The 21,968-nt window shown below is 34.5% G+C and overlaps 1 protein-coding gene across 2 annotated transcripts in view; it reads left to right on the top strand.

Moving 5' to 3' along the window:
- PCDH11X (protocadherin 11 X-linked) overlaps positions 1 to 21,968 on the top strand; it is a 747,204-nt gene that overhangs the window by 75,852 nt on the left and 649,384 nt on the right. For both annotated transcript variants that reach the window (XM_067722354.1, XM_067722353.1), the window contains exon 3: positions 9,265 to 11,751. In XM_067722354.1, the coding sequence (XP_067578455.1) occupies positions 9,265 to 11,751 (2,487 nt within the window). The remainder of the gene's footprint in view (positions 1 to 9,264; positions 11,752 to 21,968) is intronic.

Genomic DNA, 21,968 nt, shown 5'->3' with positions numbered 1-21,968 from the left:
ATTTCTCTAGGAGGTGGGTCAAAAGGCTCTTGCTGTGATTTATGTCGTAGAGTGTCCTGCCTGTTTTCCTCTAAGAGTTTGATAGTGTCTGGACTTACATTTAGGTCTTTAATCCATTTTGAGTTTCTTTTTGTGTATGGTGTTAGGGAGTGTTCTAACTTCATTCTTTTACATGTAGCTGTCCAGTTTTCCCAGCACCACTAATTGAAGAGGCTGTCTTTTCTCCATTGTATATTCTTGCTTCCTTTATCAAAGATAAGGTGACCATATGTGCATGGGTTTATCTCTGGGCTTTCTATCCTGTTCCATTGATCTATATTTCTGTTTTTGTGCCAGTACCATACTGTCTTGATTACTGCAGCTTTGTAGTATACTCTGAAGTCCAGGTACCCGATTCCTCCAGCTCCATTTTTCTTTCTCAAAATTACTTTCACTAATCGGGGTCTTTTGTGTTTCCATACAAATTGTGTAAGTTTTTGTTATAGTTCTGTGAAAAATGCCACTGGTAGTTTGATAGGGATTGAATTGAATCTGTAGATTGCTTTGGGTAGTAGAGACATTTTCACAATGTTGATTTTTCCAATCCAAGAACATGGTATATCTCTCCATCTATTTGTATCGTCTTTAATTTCTTTCATCAGTGTCTTATAATTTTCTGCATACAGGTCTTTTGTCTCCTTAGGTATGTTTTTTCCTAGGTATTTTATTCTTTTTGTTGCAATGGTAAATGGGAGTGTTTACTTAATTTCACTTCCAGATTTTTCATCATTAGTGTATAGGAGTGCCAGAGATTTCTGTGCATTAATTTTATATCCTGCTACTTTACCAAATTCATTAATTAGCTCTAGTAGTTTTCTGGTAGCTTCTTTAGAATTCTCTATGTAAAGTATCATGTCATCTGCACACAGTGACAGATCTACTTCTTTTCCGATTTGGATTCCTTTTATTTCTTTTTCTCCTCTGATTGCTGTGGCTAAAACTTCCAAAACTTTGTTGAATAATAGTGGTGAGAGTGGGCAACCTTGCCTTGTTCCTCATCTTAGTGGAAATGGTTTCAGTTTTTCACCATTGAGGACAATGTTGGCTGTGGGGTTGTCATATACGGCCTTTATTATTTTAGGTATGTTCCCTCTATGCCTACTTGCTGGAGGGTTGTTATCATAAATGGGTGTTGAATTTTGTCGAAAGCTTTCTCTGCATCCATTGAGATGATCATATTGTTTTTCTCCTTCAATTTGTTAATATGATGTATCACACTGATTGATTTGCGTATATTGAAGTATACTTGCATTCCCGGCATAAACCCCACTTGATCATGGTGTATGATCCTTTTAATGTGCTCTTGGTTTCTGTTTGCCAGTATTTTGTTGAGGATTTTTGCATCTATGTTCATCAGTGATATTGGCCTGTAGTTTTCTTTCTTTGTGACATCCTTGTCTGGTTTTGGTATCAGGGTGATGGTGGCCTCGTAGAATGAGTTTGGGAGTGTTCCTCCCTCTGCTATATTTTGGAAGACTTTGAGAAGGATAGGTGTTAGCTCTTCTCTAAATGTTTGCTAGAAATCGCCTGTGAAGCCATCTTGTCCTGGACTTTCGTTTGTTGGAAGATTTTTAATCACAGTTTCAATTTCAGTGCTTCTGATTGGTCTGTTCATATTTTCTATTTATTCCTGGTTCAGTCTCGGCAGGATGTGCATTTCTAAGAATTTGCCCATTTCTTCCAGGTTGTCCATTTTATTGGCATATAGTTGCTTGTAGTAATCGCTCATGAATCCTTTGTATGTCTGCAGTGTCAGTTGTTACTTCCCCATTTTCATTTCTAATTCTATTGATTTGAGTCTTCTCCCTTTTTTTCTTGATGAGTTTTGCTAATGGTTTGTCAATTTTGTTCATCTTCTCAGAGAACCAGCTTTCAGTTTTATTGATCTTTGCTATCGTTTCCTTCATTTCTGATCTGATCTTTATGATTTCTTTCCTTCTGCTAACTTTGGGTTTTTTTTGGTTCTTCTTTGTCTAATTGCTTTAGGTGTAAGGTTAGGTTATTTATTCAAGATGTTTCTTGTTTCTTAAGGCAAGTTTGTATTGCTATAGGCTTCCCTCTTAGAATTGCTTTTGCTGAATCCCATTGGTTTTGGGTCATCGCGTTTTCATTGTCATTTTTTTCTAGGTATTTTTTGATTTCCTCTTTGATTTCTTCAGTGATCTCTTGGTTATTAAGTAGTGTAATGTTTAGCCTCCATGTGTTTGTAATTTTTACAGACTTTTCCTGTAATTGATATCTAGTCTCATAGGGTTGTTGTCAGAAGAGATACTTGATACAATTTCAATTTTCTTAAATTTACCAAGGCTTGATTTGTGACCCAAGATATGATCTATCCTGGAGAATGTTCCATGAGCACTTGAGAAAAATGTGTATTCTGTTGTTTTTGGATGGAATGTCCTATAAATATCAATTAAGTCCATCTTGTTTAATGTATCATTTAAATTTGTTTCCTTATTTATTTTCCTTTTGGATGGTCTGTCCATTCGTGAAAGTGATGTGTTAAAGTCCCCTACTATGATTGTGTTACTGTTGATTTTCCCTTTTATTGCTGTTAGTATTTGCCTTTTGTATTGAGGTGCTCCTATGTTGGGTCCACAAATATTTACAATTGTTACATCTTCTTCTTGGATTGATCCCTTGATCATTATGTAGTGTCCTTCTTTGTCTCTTGTAATAGTGCTTGTTTTAAAGTCTATTTTGTATGATACGAGAACTGCTTCTCCAGCTTTATTTGATTTCCAATTGCATGGAATATCTTTTTCATCCCCTCATTTTCAGTCTGTATGTGTCCCTAGGTCTGAAGTGGGTCTCTTGTAGACAGCATATATATGGGTCTTGTTTTTGTATCCATTCAGCCAGTCTGTGTCTTTTGGTGGGAGCATTTAATCCATTCACATTTAAGGTAATTATCTATATGTATATTCCTATTCCCATTTTCTTAATTGTTTTGGGTTTGTTATTGTAGGTCTTTTCCTTCTCTCGTGTTTCCTGCCTACAGAAGTTCCTTTAGCATTTGCTCTAAAGCTGGTTTGGTTGTGCTGATTTCTCTTAGCTTTTGCTTGTCTGTAAAGGTTTTAATTTCTCCATCAAATCTGAATGAGATCCTTGCTGGATAGAGTAATCTTGGTTGTAGTTTTTTTCCCTTTCATCACTTTAAGTATGTCCTGCCACTCCCTTCCGACAGGGTTTCTCCTGGTGATCAGCTGTTAACGTTATGGGGATTCCCTTGCATGTTATTTGTTGTTTTTCCCTTGCTGCTTTTAATATTTTTTCTTTGTATTTAATTTTTGGTAGTTTGATTAATATGTGTCTTGGTGTGTTTCTCCTTGGATTTATCCTGTATGGGACTCTCTTTGCTTCCTGGACTCGATTAACTATTTCCTTTCCCATATTAGGGAAATTTTAAACTGTAATCTCTTCAAATATTTTCTCAGTCCCTTTCTTTTTCTCTTCTTCTTCTGGGACCCCTATAATTCGAATGTTGGTGCGTTTAATGTTGTCCAGGAGTCTCTTAGACTGTCCTCATTTCTTTTCATTCTTTTTTCTTTATTCTGCTTTGCACTGGTTATTTCCACTCTTTTATCTTCCAGATCACTTATCCGTTCTTCTGCCTCAGTTATTCTGCTATTGATTCCTTCTAAAGAATTTTTAATTTCATTTATTGTGTTGTTCATCATTGTTTGCTCTTTAGTTCTTCTAGGTCCCTGTCAAACATTTCTTGTATTTTCTCCATTCTCTTTCCAAGATTTTGGATGGTTGTTACTATCATTATTCTGAATTCTTTTTCAGGTAGACTGCCTATTTCCTCTTCATTTGTTAGGTCTGGTGGATTTTTACCTTGCTCCTTCATCTGCTGTGTGTTTCTTTGTCTTCTCATTTTGCTGAACTTACAGTGTTTGGTGTCTCCTTTTGGCAGGCTGCATGTTCGTAGTTCCCCTTGTTTTTGGTTTCTGCCTCCAGTGGCTAAGGTTGGTTCAGTGGGTTTTGTAGGCTTCCTGGTGGAGGGGACTAGTGCCTGTGCTCTGGTGGAGGAGGCTGCATCTTTTCTTTCTGGTGGGCAGGTCCACGTCTTGTGGTGTGTTTTGGGGTGTCTGTGACCTTATTGTGATTTTAGGCAGCCTCTCTGCTAATGGGTGGCATTGTGTTCCTGTCTTGCTAATTGTTTGATATAGGGTGCCCAGCACTGTACCTTGCTGGTCGTTGAGTGGAGCTGTGTCTTGGCATTGAGATGGAAATCTCTGGGAGATTTTCATCGTTTGATATTATGTGGAGCTGGGAGGCCTCTTGTGGACCAATTTCCTGAACTTGGCTCTCCCACCTCAGAGGCACAGCCCTGACGCCTGGCTGGAGCACCAAGAGCCTGTCATCCACACGTCTCAGAAATAAATGGAGAAAAAAAAGAAAGAAAGAAAGCAAAAGATAAAATAATATTAAATTAAATTAAAAGGTTCTTAAAATAAAAAACAAAAATAATTATTAAAACAATTTTAAGTAATTAAAAAAAAGAAAGAAAGAAGAGAAAAACCAAAGCAAAAAAAACAAATCCACCAATGATAACAAGCACTGAAAACTATACTAAAAAAAAAAAAAAAAAACAGACAGGCAGAACCCTAGAACAACTGGTAAAAGCAAAGGTATACAGACAAAATCACACAGAAGCATATGCATGCACACTCACAAAAAGAGAAAAAGGGGAAAAAATATATATATATATGTATTGTTGTTCCCAAAGTCCACCTCCTCAATTTGGGATGATTCGTTCTCTATTCAGGTATTCCACAGATGCAGGCTACATCAAGTTGACTGTGGAGATTTATTCTGCTGCTCCTGAGGCTGCTGGGAGAGATTTCCCTTTCTCTTCTTTGTTCACACAGCTCCTGTGGTTCAGCTTTGGATTTGACCCCGCCTCTCCGTGTAGGTCGCCTGAGGGCATGTGTTCTTCACTCAGACAGGACGGGGTTAAAGGAGCAGCTGCTTCAGGGGCTCTGGCTCTCTCAGGCCAGGGGGACGGAGGGGGATGGAGTGCGGGGTGAGCCTGCGGTGGCAGAGGCTGGCATGACGTTGCACCAGCCTGAGGCATGTCGGGTGTTCTCCCAAGGAAGTTGTCCCTGGACCATGAGACGGTGGCAGTGGCGGGCTGCACAGGCTCCCTGGAGGGGAGGTGTGGATAGTGACCTGTGGTTGCACACAGGCTTCTTGGTGGCTGCAGCAGCAGTCTTAGTGTCTCATGCCCATCTCTGGGGTCCGAGCTGATAGCCACAGCTCACGCTTGTCCCTGGAGCTCCTTTAAGCAGCGCTCTTAATCCCCTCTCCTCGTGCACCAGGAAATAAAAAGGCAAGAAAAGTCTCTTGCCTCTTCGGCAGTTCCAGACCTTTTGCCAGACCACCTCCCATCTAGCCGTGGTGCACTAACCTCTTCAGGCTGTGTTCACGCCGCCAACCCCAGTCCTCTCCCTGGGATCCAACCGAAGCCCGAGCCTCAGCTCCCAACCCCCACCCATCCCGGCGGGTGAGCAGACAAGCCTCTCGGGCTGGTGAGTTTTGGTTGGCACTGATCCTCTGTGCAGGAATCTCTCCGCTTTGTCCTCTGCACCCCTGTTGCTGTGCTGCCCTCTGTGGCCCTGAAGCTTCCCCCATCCGCCACCCACAGTCTCCACCCGTGAAGGGGCTTCCTAGTGTGTGGAAACCTTTCCTCCTTCACAGCTCCCTCCCACTGGTGCAGGTCCCATCCCTATTCTTTTGTCTCAGTTTTTTTCTTTTTTCTTTTGCCCTACCCAGGTACGTGGGGAGTTTCTTGCCTTTTGGGAGGTCTGAGGTCTTCTTCCAGAGTTCAGTAGGTGTTCTGTAGGAGTTGTTCCACATGTAGATGTATTTCTGATGTATTTGTGGGGAGGAAGGTGATCTCCATGTCTTACTCTTCCGCCATCTTCATGCCCACTCTGAAATTTAAATATGTAAACTAGGAAGTCATTTGTAGAGCTCTAAATATCTGAGTGGGGGTGGTATGCACAAAATCCCCTGACCTGAACATAGATTTTTATTAAAGAAAAATGTAACATCTGAGAACAGTCCAGTGCAATAGAACTTTGTGTAATAATGGACAAGTTCTATATCTGTGCTGTCCAATGCCATAGCCACTACTCAGATGTAGCTGTAAGAACTGAAATGTGGTTAGTGAGACTAAGGTACTGATTTTTTTATTTTATCTAATTATAATTAATTAAAATTTAAATGTAAATACTTGTGACTAATCGCTGTCATATTGGACAGAGCAGTCGTAGAAGACAGAAGAGCAGTATGGACATTGTCCATTATCTTGTATGTATATCTCATTATCATCTTGAAAATTTGAAAAATCTATCTTTTAACATTACTGTCACGTCACATATAATAGTTAAGGACAGCAAACATGCTGTTCTTGGGTTTTTCAAGTGTCATAACCCTGCATTCATTTGCTTGGGAAAGCAAAGGTCAATGCAAAATTCAGGCAAACACATAAGACTAAGCTCTAAATATACAAACACAAAATACATAAACATAAATGAATAAAATTAAAAATTAAAACTAGCATATTCTTTTCCCCAGATGTATTATAGTCATAAATTAGATAATTGAGTCTGAAACTCAAGACCTTAAGTTATTCACTTGTTGTTTTTAGGCTATATTATATATGCTAGTTCCCCCTTATATAACCTCTAATAATTCTTTATAATCTACTTTTATAGCCCTTATTAAAAATGTAATTATTTTCAATTAACATAAATCTATTAGTATCAACATCAGTAGATACTTAGATTGCTATTGATTTTCCCTCATCTTAGCTAAAATTTAATTTCCATTACATTAGCAAAATATTTTTACTTACCACCATATCGCCAGTGCCTAGAAAAATGCTGTGACCATATTAGCCACTGAATATTGGCATGACAAGAATTAACAAAATTGTATTAAATGCCATGGATTTCTGTGAAGTTCAATTCAGAAGCTATTTTTTCTACCCATAGGTGAGACATTCCAGATTTGAACCTTCCTAAAGGCCTTTTGAAATATCATTACAAAAGTAAAATTATCATTAATCACTAAGTTTACCTAAATCAAATTATAATAGTAAATACTGTATTATATTTAATATTATTGTTGTAAAATTCTTTTTTTTCTTAAAATAGATTTGTTAATTTTCACACTTGTAGATAGGTATTACATGAAAAATATTTTCCTTGGCAAAGAAAAGGCAAATTGTTTATTGGTTTATATAAGTAAAATATTAATAGAATGCTCATTTTAGTTTATGAATTAAAACTAAGATTAATACACATTGGTTACCTTGTAGGAAATTTTTTTTAATTACATTGAAGCAAAATGATGATTTTAATTAATATTTTTGAAATGCCACCTTAAATTTCGTAATAAACATTTAATTCTTCCATCAAGATATATTATGGTCTGGATTTGAATAAAAGAGTAAGTGAATCTAAACACACACAAAAAATCCAAAAAATGCAGAAATATCTTCAAGCAATTCATGAGGAAAAATGTAGTTGTACTTAAGTACTGTACTAGATTTTATGTAAGCAATTATAACACTTTGATAAGTTATAAAAGATAATATGACCATATAATCTCACCATATATTCTAGTGGTCCCTGAAAACCTGATATCCTTCATTGGTTTCTAACATTTAGGATCTTATTTTAGAAACTGGTATGACAGAACAATGAGAAAAAACCCTCAGATGCTCTCCTGTTCACATAGATGGTATCTCAATAACTGATCTTCAGCACATGTCAGCAACTTTTATGTTAAAAAATATATTGAAGAATTAAAATTGTAGTGTGTGGTTATGTGTGTGTGTGTGTGTGTGCACGTATGTACGTGTGTACGTAAGGGTTCATAAATCACCTGTGTACTAGGAATCTTAAGATCTTCTGATCTTCACAGCCTCCAGTACCTTCTATCTTATTCATTTCTGTCAAAGTGCTACAGGTAACACTGGCTAGAACTGCACCTGAGAGCCAGTGAATGCTACTCCTCAATCAGCTATCAAGATCACTGTTTGTCTGTGTAGGGCTTATCTTATTGTAGTTCAGAGAAGGGACTTTAATTTTTTTTATTTCCTATTGATAAATTGGACTTTATCAAAATTATTTGACTATTTTAAAGACTTATACAAGAGTATGAGATCCTCTGTGTGCTGATAAACAATAGCACTTAAGAGAGCCCAAGCACTTTAAGAATTTTACAGTTTTATATTAATTGAACCACTTCCTTGAGGGTTTTGAGGGAAGCCAGAACCAGAGGAAACTGATTTTAAACATTCCCATAATCTGACTTTATAGGCATAAAGAAAATATAGGTACTGTTCCTATAGCTATATTTTCCAATTTGACATTTTGGCATGTTAGTTTCAGTCCATTGTGCGTGCTCATTAAAAAAAAAAATTAGAAGTTAAATAACATTGTTCTGTTAATCTCCAAGAAAATGTCTTTCTTTTTTGGCCAGGCCTCATGGCTTGCAGGATCTTAGTTCTCCGACCAGGGATTGAACCTGGGCTCTGGCAGTGAAATCACCGAGTCCTAACCACTGGACCACCAGGGAATTCCCAGAAATTTCATTTTTAACACCTGTTTCTATAGGGGAAAAAAAGAAAGTCTGTATTTTACACAAGGTTTTATTCTTATCAGAGTTTGCATATTTTCTCCCTCTGCCAAAGTTATTAGCTGTATTTATTAGATGTGATATATGCACTTTTGTCTTGGATAAAGATTTTATACTTGATTGTTACTTCTGGTGGTGAAAAGGTGTCCTAGACAACTGAAATCTACAGTAAGATATTTTAATTCATTTGGAGTAACCATTTTTAATTCACTTATAAGTTCATTCACCATGTGAAACTTAGTGATAATTCTTTTTAAAATTCTACATACTTCTTCCTTTTGAAATCTTTAATAGTTCACATAAATGTTACATTTATCACCACAAAGTGCTACAACGTGAAAAGCGCTTAGAACATCTTCTAGCACAACTCTAATTTCACAAATGTGTAGAGATGTTAAGCATCTTGTTTGTGGTGACAATATTAGTTACTGACGAAGTTGGGACTTAGAACTCAAGTCTCTGGCACTTATTTCTGAGTTGAGCCTATGTCATATGACTTCAAGGAATTGAAAACTGGTCTCATTAAATAATAACATAAGCTAAAATGTTTCCTTCTATGTTTTCCAGGGTCAAAGTATTTTTGGGCTTGATGTTATTGAAACACCAGAAGGAGAGAAGATGCCACAATTGATAGTTCAAAAGGAGTTAGATAGGGAAGAGAAAGATACATATGTAATGAAAGTAAAGGTTGAAGATGGTGGCTTTCCTCAAAGATCCAGTACTGCCATTTTGCAAGTCAGTGTTGCTGATACAAACGATAACTGCCCAGTCTTCAAGGAGAATGAGATTGAAGTCAGTATACCAGAAAATGCTCCTGTAGGTACTTCAGTGACACAACTTCATGCCACAGATGCCGACATAGGTGAAAATGCCAGGATTCACTTCTATTTCAGCAATCTAGTCTCCAACATGGCCAAGAGGCTATTTCACCTCAACTCCACCAGTGGACTTATCACAATCAAAGAACCACTGGATAGGGAGGAATCACCAAACCACAGGTTACTGGTTTTGGCAAGTGATGGTGGATTGATACCAGCAAGATCAATGGTACTAGTAAATGTTACAGATGTCAATGATAATGTCCCATCAATTGACATAAGATATATCATCAATCCAATCAATGGCACCGTGGTTCTTTCCGAAAATTCTCCACTCAACACAAAAATTGCGCTCATAACTGTGACAGATAAGGATGCTGACCTTAATGGTAGGGTGACGTGCTTTACAGATCATGAAGTCCCTTTCAGGTTGAGGCCAGTATTCAGTAATCAGTTCCTCCTAGAGACTGCTGCATATCTTGACTACGAGTCCACAAGAGAATATGCTATTAAATTACTGGCTGCAGATGCTGGCAAACCTCCTTTGAATCAATCATCCATGCTCCTCATCAAAGTAAAAGATGAAAATGATAATGCTCCAGTTTTCACTCAGCCTTTCATAAGTCTTTCTGTTCCTGAGAATAACTCTCCTGGCACCCAGTTGACAAAAATAAGTGCAACGGATGCAGACACAGGGCATAATGCTGAGATAAACTACCTGCTTGGCATTGATGCTCCATCTGAATTCAACCTGGATCGTCGTACAGGCATTCTGACTGCAGCGAAGAAACTGGATAGAGAAAAACAGGAAAAATATTCATTCACAGTTCTGGCAAAAGATAATGGGATGCCACCTTTAATAACCAATGCCACAGTCTTAGTGACTGTTCTTGATCAGAATGACAACAGTCCAATTTTCACTCACAATGAGTACAACTTCTATGTCCCAGAAAACCTTCCAAGACATGGCACAGTAGGACTAATCACTGTAACTGATCCTGATTATGGAGAAAATTCTGCAGTCACTCTCTCCATTTTAGACGCAAGTGATGACTTCACCATTGATCCACAGACTGGTGTCATCCGACCGAATATTTCCTTTGATAGAGAAAAACAAGAATCTTATACTTTCTATGTAAAGGCTGAGGATGGTGGTAGGGTATCACGTTCTTCAACTGCCAAAGTCACCATAAATGTGGTTGATGTCAATGACAACAAACCAGTTTTTGTTGTCCCTTCTTCGAACTACTCCTTTGAATTGGTTCTGCCATCCACTAATCCAGGCACAGTGGTCTTCACGGTAGTTGCTGTTGACAATGACACTGGCATGAATGCAGAGCTTCATTACAGCATTGTAGGAGGAAACACAAAAGGTCTGTTTATGATTGACCAAACAACAGGCAACATTACACTGAAGGAGAAATGTGTCCTTGCAGACCTTGGTTTACACAAACTGGTAGTCAAAGTCAAGGACTTAGGACAACCTGATTCTCTCTTCAATGTTGTAAATGTTAATCTATTTGTGAATGAGTCAGTGACCAATGCTACACTGATTTATGAATTGGTGCGAAAAAACATTGAAACACCAGTGACCCAAAGTATTGAGACAGCTGATACATCCTCACCATCCAGTGACTATGTCAAGATCGTGGTTGCCATTGTTGCAGGCACCATAACTGTCATCCTTGTTATTTTCATCACTGCTGTAGTAAGATGCCGCCAATCACCACACCTTAAGGCTGCTCAGAAAAACAAGCAGAATTCCGAATGGGTTACTCCAAACCCAGAAAACAGGCAGATGATAATGATGAAGAAAAAGAAGAAGAAGCATACCCCTAAGAACTTGCTGCTTAACTTTGTTACTATTGAAGAAACTAAGGCAGATGATGCTGACAATGATGGAAACAGCGTCACACTAGACCTTCCCATTGAACTGGAAGAGCAAACCATGGGCAAGTACAACTGGGGCACTACACCTACTACTTTCAAGCCTGAAAGTCCTGATTTGGCCCGGCACTACAAATCTGCCTCTCCACAGCCTGCCTTCCAGATCCAGCCGGAAACTCCCCTGAATTCAAAGCACCACATCATCCAGGAACTGCCTCTTGATAACACCTTCGTGGGCTGTGATTCCATCTCCAAGTGTTCCTCCAGCAGTTCTGATCCCTACAGCGTTTCTGAGTGCAGCTATCCAGTAACAACTTTCAAGACCCCTGTGTCTGTACACACCAGACTGGTAGGTAATCCAAGTTTCTAAGTAACCTTTCTAATTTTATATTTTTTTAATTATTTTCAGTTGAACTAGGACTTTACAGAATCTACTGACTCAACATGGGATCAAAATGTTCTGCAGAAGTATCTGAATAGATATATGGATTCATTTTAAGTTTGGTAGAAAATCAGAACAAAATGACTCCTGATTGGAGGAAAATTGGGTGAGGAATGATGATTATAATAGGGACAGTGTTGTCTGTAGATGGCAGTATGACACTTCTTGCTAGAGAATATACTGGAAAAACTCCAAAATAAAGGGTCATGGCACTGTCCTCAGTACAGTTGTGTGCATGAGGATCAAAACAGTCATGGCTAGATACATCACAGTAAAGCCTCTTGGAATCTGATAAACAGGTCTTAATACTTAATGGTATTGAGAGTTCCAGCTTCACTTGGAAAAATCTGTGTCTACCCAAGATAATCAAATAACATAAAGATATCCCCCCTACCCACCATTCCTCTAAACCCCCACAATGAAAAGACAGTGTAATTTCCAGATTAGGAACTCACCATTATTCTGGTTCATAAATCTGTATTAACACAATGTAGCAAGAATGGGATTAGGAAAATGAAGTCATGCTACTCACTCTCACCTTCAAGCCAGAGAATGAAATATATATGAGATCTCTACTTTAGATATCCATTTGAGTATCTGCATATTCATGCAAGGTATTAAGAACCCTTCAGGAGACATTCTTAAGAGATAATGACTTTTTGAAAATGAAATATTATTGCTTTCTCTAATGGGCCTGAAGGAAACTATGCACATATTAAGACCCAAGATATCTGTATACAATAATTTAAAACCCATTAAATTTATGAAAACAAGAGTTTATACAGTCTTTTTTATCTGTATTCCATGGAGAAATGAATTAAAATGTATCTAGAAATTCATAACTAAAGTAAATGATTTAAGTATTTTTATTTCCTTAATAAAGTCAAGTGATAGAATTTATCTACATTTTTTCTCTGGAAGTTATACAGCATGTTGATTTTATCATTTCATCTGTGTTACTCTTAAGAAGGTCTTCATATCAGTTTCAGTGAATAAAACTTTTGAAAACCTATTTAGGCTTAATTAAATAGTAGTAATGTGAAAGTCAGAATAGGTTTCCTCTCACCAAATTTAGAGATATTAGAGAAGTCTATCAGGATTCAAAATAACAATGAAAATAATTTACCATAATTTAGGAAATGCTTTTAAGAATTGAGGTCACTCATGGATTTGCATAGTTAAATTATACAATAACGTTAACTTTTCTCTCTTAATCACACAGTGAAAGTAAGATACTAATTCAGTTGTGGGTGCATTTTTGTTACAATAGGTTCATAATTATGCTATCGCAAATGGTAAAATAGAACCCTACTCTCTTTGTGGTGAGTTTCTGTTATGCTTTGAATGAGTTTATAGGGCAGTGGTTATTTCTACAGTTTACATGAGCCTCATGGTTTCTGACAAAGGTGGATCTTAAATGGGTGGCAAACATAACAGATGCCGAATATCTCATCATGGTATGTTTTTGTTTTTATTTAACTATTAAAAAGGGTGCTCTCATTTTCTAATTCTCATTGCTATCATCCGGTTTTTTGGAAACATTTCTCAACAGAAAAGTATTCTTTATGAATAGCACTTTATGTGTGTTGTATATCCTAATAGCACTTTTCCCAGGGCTAAATTTGTGACTCACTTAAAAATCTATACAAAGGGTGGGGTTTGTGAATTACTTTTGCAGAGCATCATTTTTAATAGATTGGCTTGTGAAGTTAGTTAGAAGAGCAAATTCTGGTTTCAACTGTTTTTGAAAGCATGGAAATGTTTTAAGAGCTAGACTTATTTTACATGAGGACATGAACATACAGTAAGTAAGGCATAGATGAAGGAAAATATTGAAGTGTTTTCCAAATATCTTCCTCTTTTATTGCTTTTTTTGATATTTTGTAATCCTGAGAAAGTCGATAAAATTAATAACTTTTTCATTCGGGTATTTTATTTTATTTAGCTAAGAAATTTTTTCCTAAACACAGAACAGTAACTTCATGAGATAGGCAAAATAAGGAAAGTAAATGCTAATGAGAATAAATTCTTGGTTATCATTCGGTTTTTATTAGCTAAAAGGAGTATCTTAGAATCAGTGGGTTCTCAGATGACTTATTCTATTTTTTCTCATCTTAAAAAAATAGGTAAATTGTATATTTTATGTCATTGGTTCACAGATGTTTCAGATTAATTACTAAATATCTTCTGGACATGAATTGGTGAACTTAGGCAGACTAATGTGACACTAAAAATAATTTGAATCCTTGTATTTTGTGCTACATTTGCAATGTTCTTCACCCTTTCTGTATACGCTTCAATTTCTGATTAACACCAGGAGAGGCATCTTATATTCAGTGATGTTGGAGAATGCGAAAAAGTTAAGTGAGCACTGAAAAAGAACTCGTGTATTTATAAAAATTCAAATACAGTAGGTGTCTTCTTTTTAAAGAAACATCATACAAAATGAGGAAAAGTGTCAGACAGTAAAATAAAAATCCATTGTTCCTTAAAGAAATTCTGACAGTGGAATAAAATATTACTGTTATCAGAAGGCAGAATTATATTCAATTGATTTTAAACAAAGTGAGAAATATATTTTCAAAAGGAGGGTTTAGGGTGATATTTCTGTTTAGTTCATTATTCATCTGAATAGAAATATGAAAGTGAAGAAATTAAATGGTTCTAGGAGGCAGTAAGATATAAGGGGATTTATAAAAACTTTCATGTTTTTAAAAAGGGAATCAAATACTTTCTATAGTTTTTTTTTTTTCTGACTCGTGTTCTGAAAAAATATGGAACATTCATTAGATAGAAACGTATCTATTGCACAAAACCATTTATACCTGGGGAATATGAGGATCCTCTTTGATATAAATTTTTACAAGTATTCTGGAAGGCATTTTTGTATGCATATATTATAGTAGAAATTAAAACATGAAATGTAAAAGATGATCTTACAGTGTACTTTATATTAACGTCTTTCAGAGCAAGCAGATAGTGTTTGGTGCGATTCTAGAAAAACAATAAGAATAATCATTTTAGAATCAATTTTGATAATTGTTGTATAAAAGAGATACAATGCCAAAACGAAATCTTGCTTAACACAGTTCTTCCATTAAAATATTGTGAAGACTATACATCTGAAAAATAGGGGAACAAAAATGAACTTATTATTTGGAAAGGGCCTTCTGTGTACAAGTCACTGTCTTAGTCATGTATTTGAGGTACTTCATTTCAAAAAGAAATAATTCATGGTTACATGAGTGTAGGTATTATACATGGATTCAAAATGGTAAGAGGAGTCTGAGTTAGCTTGGAATAGGCTTGGTATTTACTACTGTTACATTCCATAACCTTGATATTGTGCATCTGTATTTTAGCAATGTGAATTTTAGCCATGTAGCATGCTTGGCAACTAAGACTCCTAGAACACAACCATCTGATTTTGATAACATGTTATTTTTCTTGTCCTAGACTGATTCCAGGACATCAACTATTGAAATCTACAGTGAGATATAACTTTCTAGGAACAACATAATTCTATTCCCCTTCCAAAAAACTCCAATGATTTGTGATTTCAAAATTTGGCTAAGATCATTTAGCTTGTAATCTGGATTTCCCACTATAAAAGCAAGCAAAACAAAAACCACCTTAAAAAATATGTCCCACTGAACCCCATGCTTACTTTAGCTGTAATCTTGCAATCGAAATTTTAAATTTGTGGAAGAAACAGTGCAGTGTGATAAAAAAAAAAAGTTTTATCATGCTGTTTCTCGATTTGCTTCCTCTGAATGCCAACAAGTGTGATGTAATATAATATGTCTTGATGTACAAACTGATGGTTAATGTATCAATCATGAAACGTGGAATTACTTGCCCTGTCTGATTGCTGAAGAATTTAAACATCATCTGCGGGAGTTTGGAAGTGAAGCTGAACTATCCAAGCTACCCTCTGAAAGGTATCCAAGGGCAAGAGATTTTCTTTAATATCAAAAATACAAACAGCAACAACCAAAAAAAACCACTTTAGATCATTTTTTGGAAAATATTCACTACTATAGTGTTGTTGAGAAAATAATTATAATTATCCATCACTCTGCTGAAAAGTTAGATGATATAAAATAATTTTAATGGGTTTTTATGTTGATTGTAATCATGTTGTTTCACTACTTTAATCATTAAAAAATATTTTTGTTGTAATCATGTTTCTTTTTTTCTATAAATACTGTAAAAGAAAGAGGTTTTTTTTTTTTTTCTATTTTTATCTATCAAAAGAAGAATGTAAAGTTCTTTATACTCCCTGATATTTTGGGGAAAAAAAGTACTGATGTTTCTTATATAGTGAAATATAATTCCATTCATATGTGAGTAGAGACAAGGATTTAAATAGTATATTTTGAAAGATTTTATCTTAATTTTGAAACTACCTAAGAAAATATAAGCTACTAGAGTCAAACAGCTAAATAGATCTACATAATTTCTCTGGCATTAAATTACTGAATATATTTCATTGATTTGAGTAATTTGGCCTTTAACTCATTCTTCACAATATGTTGATTAATCAGTTTCTTACACAAATGACTAAATGCGTCAAATTTGGTGTACATTAAATGTATTAAGGAAAGAAGGTTGTGTCCCAATTTTACATTGTATTCTTTAAGCTGCTTATGACTTACTAAAAGTACTAACAGAATTTTTTTAAAAGCACGATTTCTTGGGGCTAAGAGGGAGTATAAAGGACCTTTATAATCACAACATAAGATATGTTTCCTGGATTCTCTTTCAAATGCTTCATTGTGTATCATTTTACCTAGCAAAGTGTGGACAGGATTTGGTCTATTATGTATGTGCATTAAATTAGTGTATTATTTAAAGTGTTCCTTGCTGTAAAGGTATTTAGAAGAGGCTTATGCTCTATTTAGCATTTCAAATTAGTGTAATTCTTGGATATTTAATATATAGGCAATATTTTAAAAAGATTTCTGTTAAAATTTAGCATTCCCATTTACTCAGTACAGAATCTCTGGTACCTCCAATAATGTCAAGTTCCTTGAACATGCTTGCTATCTGGCTTTTTAAACATTACTTAGTTAATTATAATGACTGTAAGTGTAACTGTTTTACTGGTAATGAGAAATGTCCTGTAAATTATAATATTGTATTACATACTTATAAACAACTATTGTAGAAAAATACTTAAAATTAAATTTTACCTTTGTGAAAGTTACTCATATAGAGTAACTTTATAATCTCTCCCCTATTTCTTCCTGATAAATTAAATATTTCAGTTTAATTCAAATCATTTCAAGGAATGTCAAAATTTAGCCAACTTATTATACCTCTAGAGTCAGTGCCCTGCAGGTACAAAGACGTACTAAGAGTAGGAGTTTCCAAAATCCATAGTCTCACTTAATTGTGAAAAAAATTATGATGCCCAAGAAAATGAATCAGTACTTCACATATCCCATGATAAACTAGTGTGGTTTCATGACCATTTGTATATGTAATTATTATATAAATGCATTTTAAATGCTTGTGTCATGACCACCCTGGTCTCTGCTTTTCCACACATTCTGTGAGCTAGAGGAGAATACTTCATTTTTCTTCTGCTTCAGTGACCCTTTCCTTTAGGCCTGTGATAAGGAAAACTCCTAATCACTCCTTTGTATATATGAAGATGAAAATGTCTTGAAACAGTTACCCAGAATCTCTTTAAAAAATTCCTCAGTATTTTTATGGGGGTCATCTTTGCAGAAGATGAAAATAGAAACTTTATTTTTAAAGCTGCAAGTGATTCTTCTCAGAATATAATTTCTGTGAGAAAGGAACTTCTGAATTGATTTCTTTCCTGCTCTTTGAGGCTAAAATATTTACCCATATAAACCAATGATGATTGAGGTTTAACTGTATCTAAACTTCAGCCATAGATGAAAATGGATTCTACTTTTGATTATTAACTACCCTTGGTCGGTCCTTTGCTTATGCTTGAGGAAATAATATTAACATTTGAGAACAGTATGGACGGCATTGAAACGAATTTTCCACAAAAGCCAGAGAGGACAAAATTATATATTTTCCTGTTGGTTCTTTCTTATCAGTTGATTTGATGATACTTTTAATTTAATTATTGGTGTTATTACATGTTTGGCTTACAAGGTCTCAGATATCTTCCCATCTCTTGTATTGGTGTTAATGGACTCTTAGAATATTCTCAATGAAGTGTCCTTGATGGTCTCTCTTGTTCTTATTCTAGTCAGTGAATAGAGGAAAACAGAGGGAAAGGAAATCTTAAGACTAGTCAGCAAAGAAACTTTTAGGGATTACCTAATCGATTAACTACAATGTGCTGTATACTTTCATACCTGTAAACACTCGAAGGAGTATTATTTTCTTTTGATTAAAATCCAAAGTGCATAAATTGAAAAAAATTGCTGAAATACATTTCCTCATTTTACATTAAATATAAAAGTTTATTTTTGGAAATAGGGTATTCAAGCTATTACATTTCTTAAGTTATTTTTATTTTCAATGATTTAAATTGAAAATTTTATAGAACAGTTTTAATTCTATCCATTAATTAATCTTTTATGTATACTTCTGTTTTCTCTGCTGACCATCCTGTTCACATTATCAATGTGAACTCATATACTTTAGAATAACTTTTAAAAGCTGAATTTAGATTCAATCAGTCATTATTTCATGCAATATTTACTAATCTTTTCATTTCAAAACAATACTGACACATTTTACAATTTTTTCACCTGCACTCGTCACTGTTTAATTAGATTTTGTAATTGTCCGTCTAGCTAGGTGTGATTTGAAGCCTGATCTCAACAGAAGTGCTACAGGACAAGCAGAGCTTAAGTAATCTTATATGAACTTAATCTACACTGTGTAAATGCTTCCTATAGGTGCTCTTGTGTAATAGACTTTTTTCTTTAGGATTTGCTTAGTTTCTGTCTATTTTTATTGTTTAGATTTAGGTTTCTAGCATATTCAAAGGTGCTGTGATAATATAAAGCTGTATGTGTTGTATATAATTATTATTTTTAAAAAGAACTGAAGTTCAATTTGTTTTTTCATGCATTATGTGTGTTCATACATAACATCCGTGGTTTTATGTGGTATTTAGAATTAGGAGTAGACTTTTTAAAATTGTAGAGTAGTCATAGGCCTTTATTTTTATTGCACAATGCAATATACATTTGTTGTAGAAAATTTAGGAAATTGTAGATAGATTTTAACTGTATCTATGAAAATTTGATGAAGAATTTTAAAACTATTTGTTTTTCCTTCAGGCTATACCAGTAAGTTTTTCTTTATAATTTACTTAGTAATTCTGTTTAACCTTTGGAAGTGGTGCACTTTAAAATTACAGAAGTATTCTTCTCTTTTTATATTATAAACTATACATGCAGGATTTTTTACACATAGTGGTAATTGACTTAATTATTATGCATATTGTTTATTTTTATAGATGTATGATTAGACAAATTTATGAAATAGTTGAGTCTGATTAGTTTATAGTATACTGAAGGGAATACTATATATCTCCACCACGAGACTAATCTGCCCTCAGTGAAAATATCAAGTCTTGATGAAAAAGCTTTTCCATTAAAAAGAATGCCATCTAAATATCTGCCAAAAGTTCCCCTAGAATGAACAACTAAGTTATCTATTATAATTATTTCTAAAAAGCCTCGTAACCAATTTTTACCTTTTGCAAATTCTAGATATTCTCAATTAAAATTGTATTAACTCTCCCGTTTCAACTGATTAATTATATTTAATTATCCACACATACACTGGTACTATCCAGTTAGGAGTAAATCTTTTTCTGTGAAGTGAAAAAAATCACATTCTATTAGGTTTCAGATAGTCAAATTGACATAATAATGGAAATGAAGTACTTCAATGGATATTCTAGAAATATATGCACTTTTCTCCCTTGTCCTGGAGCCTTATATTTACTAACTATTCACTGATTTACTTCATAAATGTTATTCTCTTAGAAATGCACTTTAAAAACATTTTCATTTTTTGTCTTAACACTTGGTAAAAACATTAGATAACAAAATAATACTTTCATTAGATACTTAGAGAAAATTTGAATAATACCACTTTTACTCTCTTTGGTGGTAGTAGAAGTAAACAAATGTGCAATATTGGTGAAAAATATTATTTTCAGAAATCCACAAAATAAACTTTAAAATGTATTTACTCATATTACTACATATCAGTTTTAACCTCAGATTCAAAATCAACACAGACCACTATTTCAATGATACTTTAAACAGAATTGCTCATAAACACTATCACCTTACACAAAAACATTTCCCATAATTCAAGTATATAGCTCAAATAGTTGTTCAGTGTCACAACCTCGAAGTAATTAAACACACACACACACACACACACACACACACACAAGGACAAATTTGATCAGCTCTTTTGGTATGTAAACACAGACCTAGTCTTATATTCAAGGTGGGAAAAAACACACAAAAATGGAATTGCATGGATGCTGGAAAACTAATCTATGAACTGCTAAATGAGAGATTATATTTCATTACTAATTTTATTTATTTGATCACTTATTCAGAGCTATGTATTGGGTGCCTTTTTTGTAGATAATTATATACATTATTTATGAAGTTCAGATTGAATAAGTACATATTTTTCACACAAATATAGTTATTAAAGAGAAGGTGCTGAGTTCTCTTCCTGATAGGTATCATAGTTTTGTCTACGTGATACTAAAACATCTGGAGGCAAAATACAATTTTTCACTGAATATGGGGATATTTTGTCTACCTGAAAAAATTGACTCCATAAAGACGCAGACTTTATCTAGTACTACAAAATGATATTATAATAGTTTCATTTTAGATAGGAAAAAAGAATTTGACATGCTATATAAAGTTAACATTATCTGAACTAGAGCAATTGATAACGTTTAACAACAAAATTCTACATGGTGCTACAATTCAACTTTACGTATATAAATTTGATTTGTTTGTAAGACTATACACACATTTATTTCAAAATGCACACAAACTGTAGAAATGATGAGGTACATACAATTATGTCATTTTAGGTGTGAGACTTAAAAGACAACCATACCAAACTCTTAAAATTAAGAGACCTAATTGTGAGTCTAGAGGAAAATTCATTTTAATTTGATGTTTATGTAATTCTAAAACAGTGGGATTAAAATGGGCTAGGGTATGTATAAGCATACATATGTTTACGTATATGTGTGTATATTTATGTTTTTCAAATTTCTAGCAGAAAAAAGTAACATAAACTTTATACTAAAGACAACGTGTTCAAAGATCATACATCTATATTTACAATGTTATTCTCTGTTCTTTTAAACTTATGCCTCACTTCCAAACTTTAATCATCCTTTATCCCTTATATCACCCTACATAGCACCTTTTATTTAAAAAAAAAACTTGTCACATTCACTGCATTCTGAATATGTGCTCATGTGTTTTTTACTTTCAAATTATTTTGCCTCTAATGTAACTGCAGTACTTCTCTTCATAAAATTTCCCTGTTTTCTGAAGGATCACAGATCCAGTAACACTACATTATACATTAAAAATTAAACTATTTTTCCTATCTAATTACCAGTGTAGATTCTACTTCTTTTCCACACAAAAAAGCTAAGATAAATTTGCCTTCAGTAATAGTCAACTTCTGCTCAGTTGGCATAACTAAAACATATATAAAAGAATCCATTAAAATAATTATTTTTATTTGCATTAATACCTTATTTAATTTTAATACCACTGAAACCAAAAAAAAGATAAGTAATTCTCTGTTAGTGCTCTGTACAATGTCAGATTTTCAGTTTCATAAGTCTGCAACTTTGTGGGTTTATGTTTCCATCAAAGGCTAAGATATGAATTTGCCATAATCATGTACATGCATACATACTTATCTATGTATGTGTATACACACATACACTTTTATAAACAGCTTGGTGTGAACTATGGATTGACATAAATCATGGAAATATTAGTGAGGATAGATTCAGTTTTTAGATTGAGTAATGTGTACAATTTATTATCATTTCTGGTTTTGAGTGGAGCTAGTACTACGAACTGCCATTGAAGAAAAGCTGTGTAAAGTAA

The sequence above is a fragment of the Pseudorca crassidens genome, chromosome X (assembly GCF_039906515.1).
Source record: "Pseudorca crassidens isolate mPseCra1 chromosome X, mPseCra1.hap1, whole genome shotgun sequence".
NCBI classification, from domain to species: domain Eukaryota; kingdom Metazoa; phylum Chordata; class Mammalia; order Artiodactyla; family Delphinidae; genus Pseudorca; species Pseudorca crassidens.
Note: the sequence above shows the minus strand (reverse complement) of the source record. Positions and strands in the feature narration are given on the sequence as shown.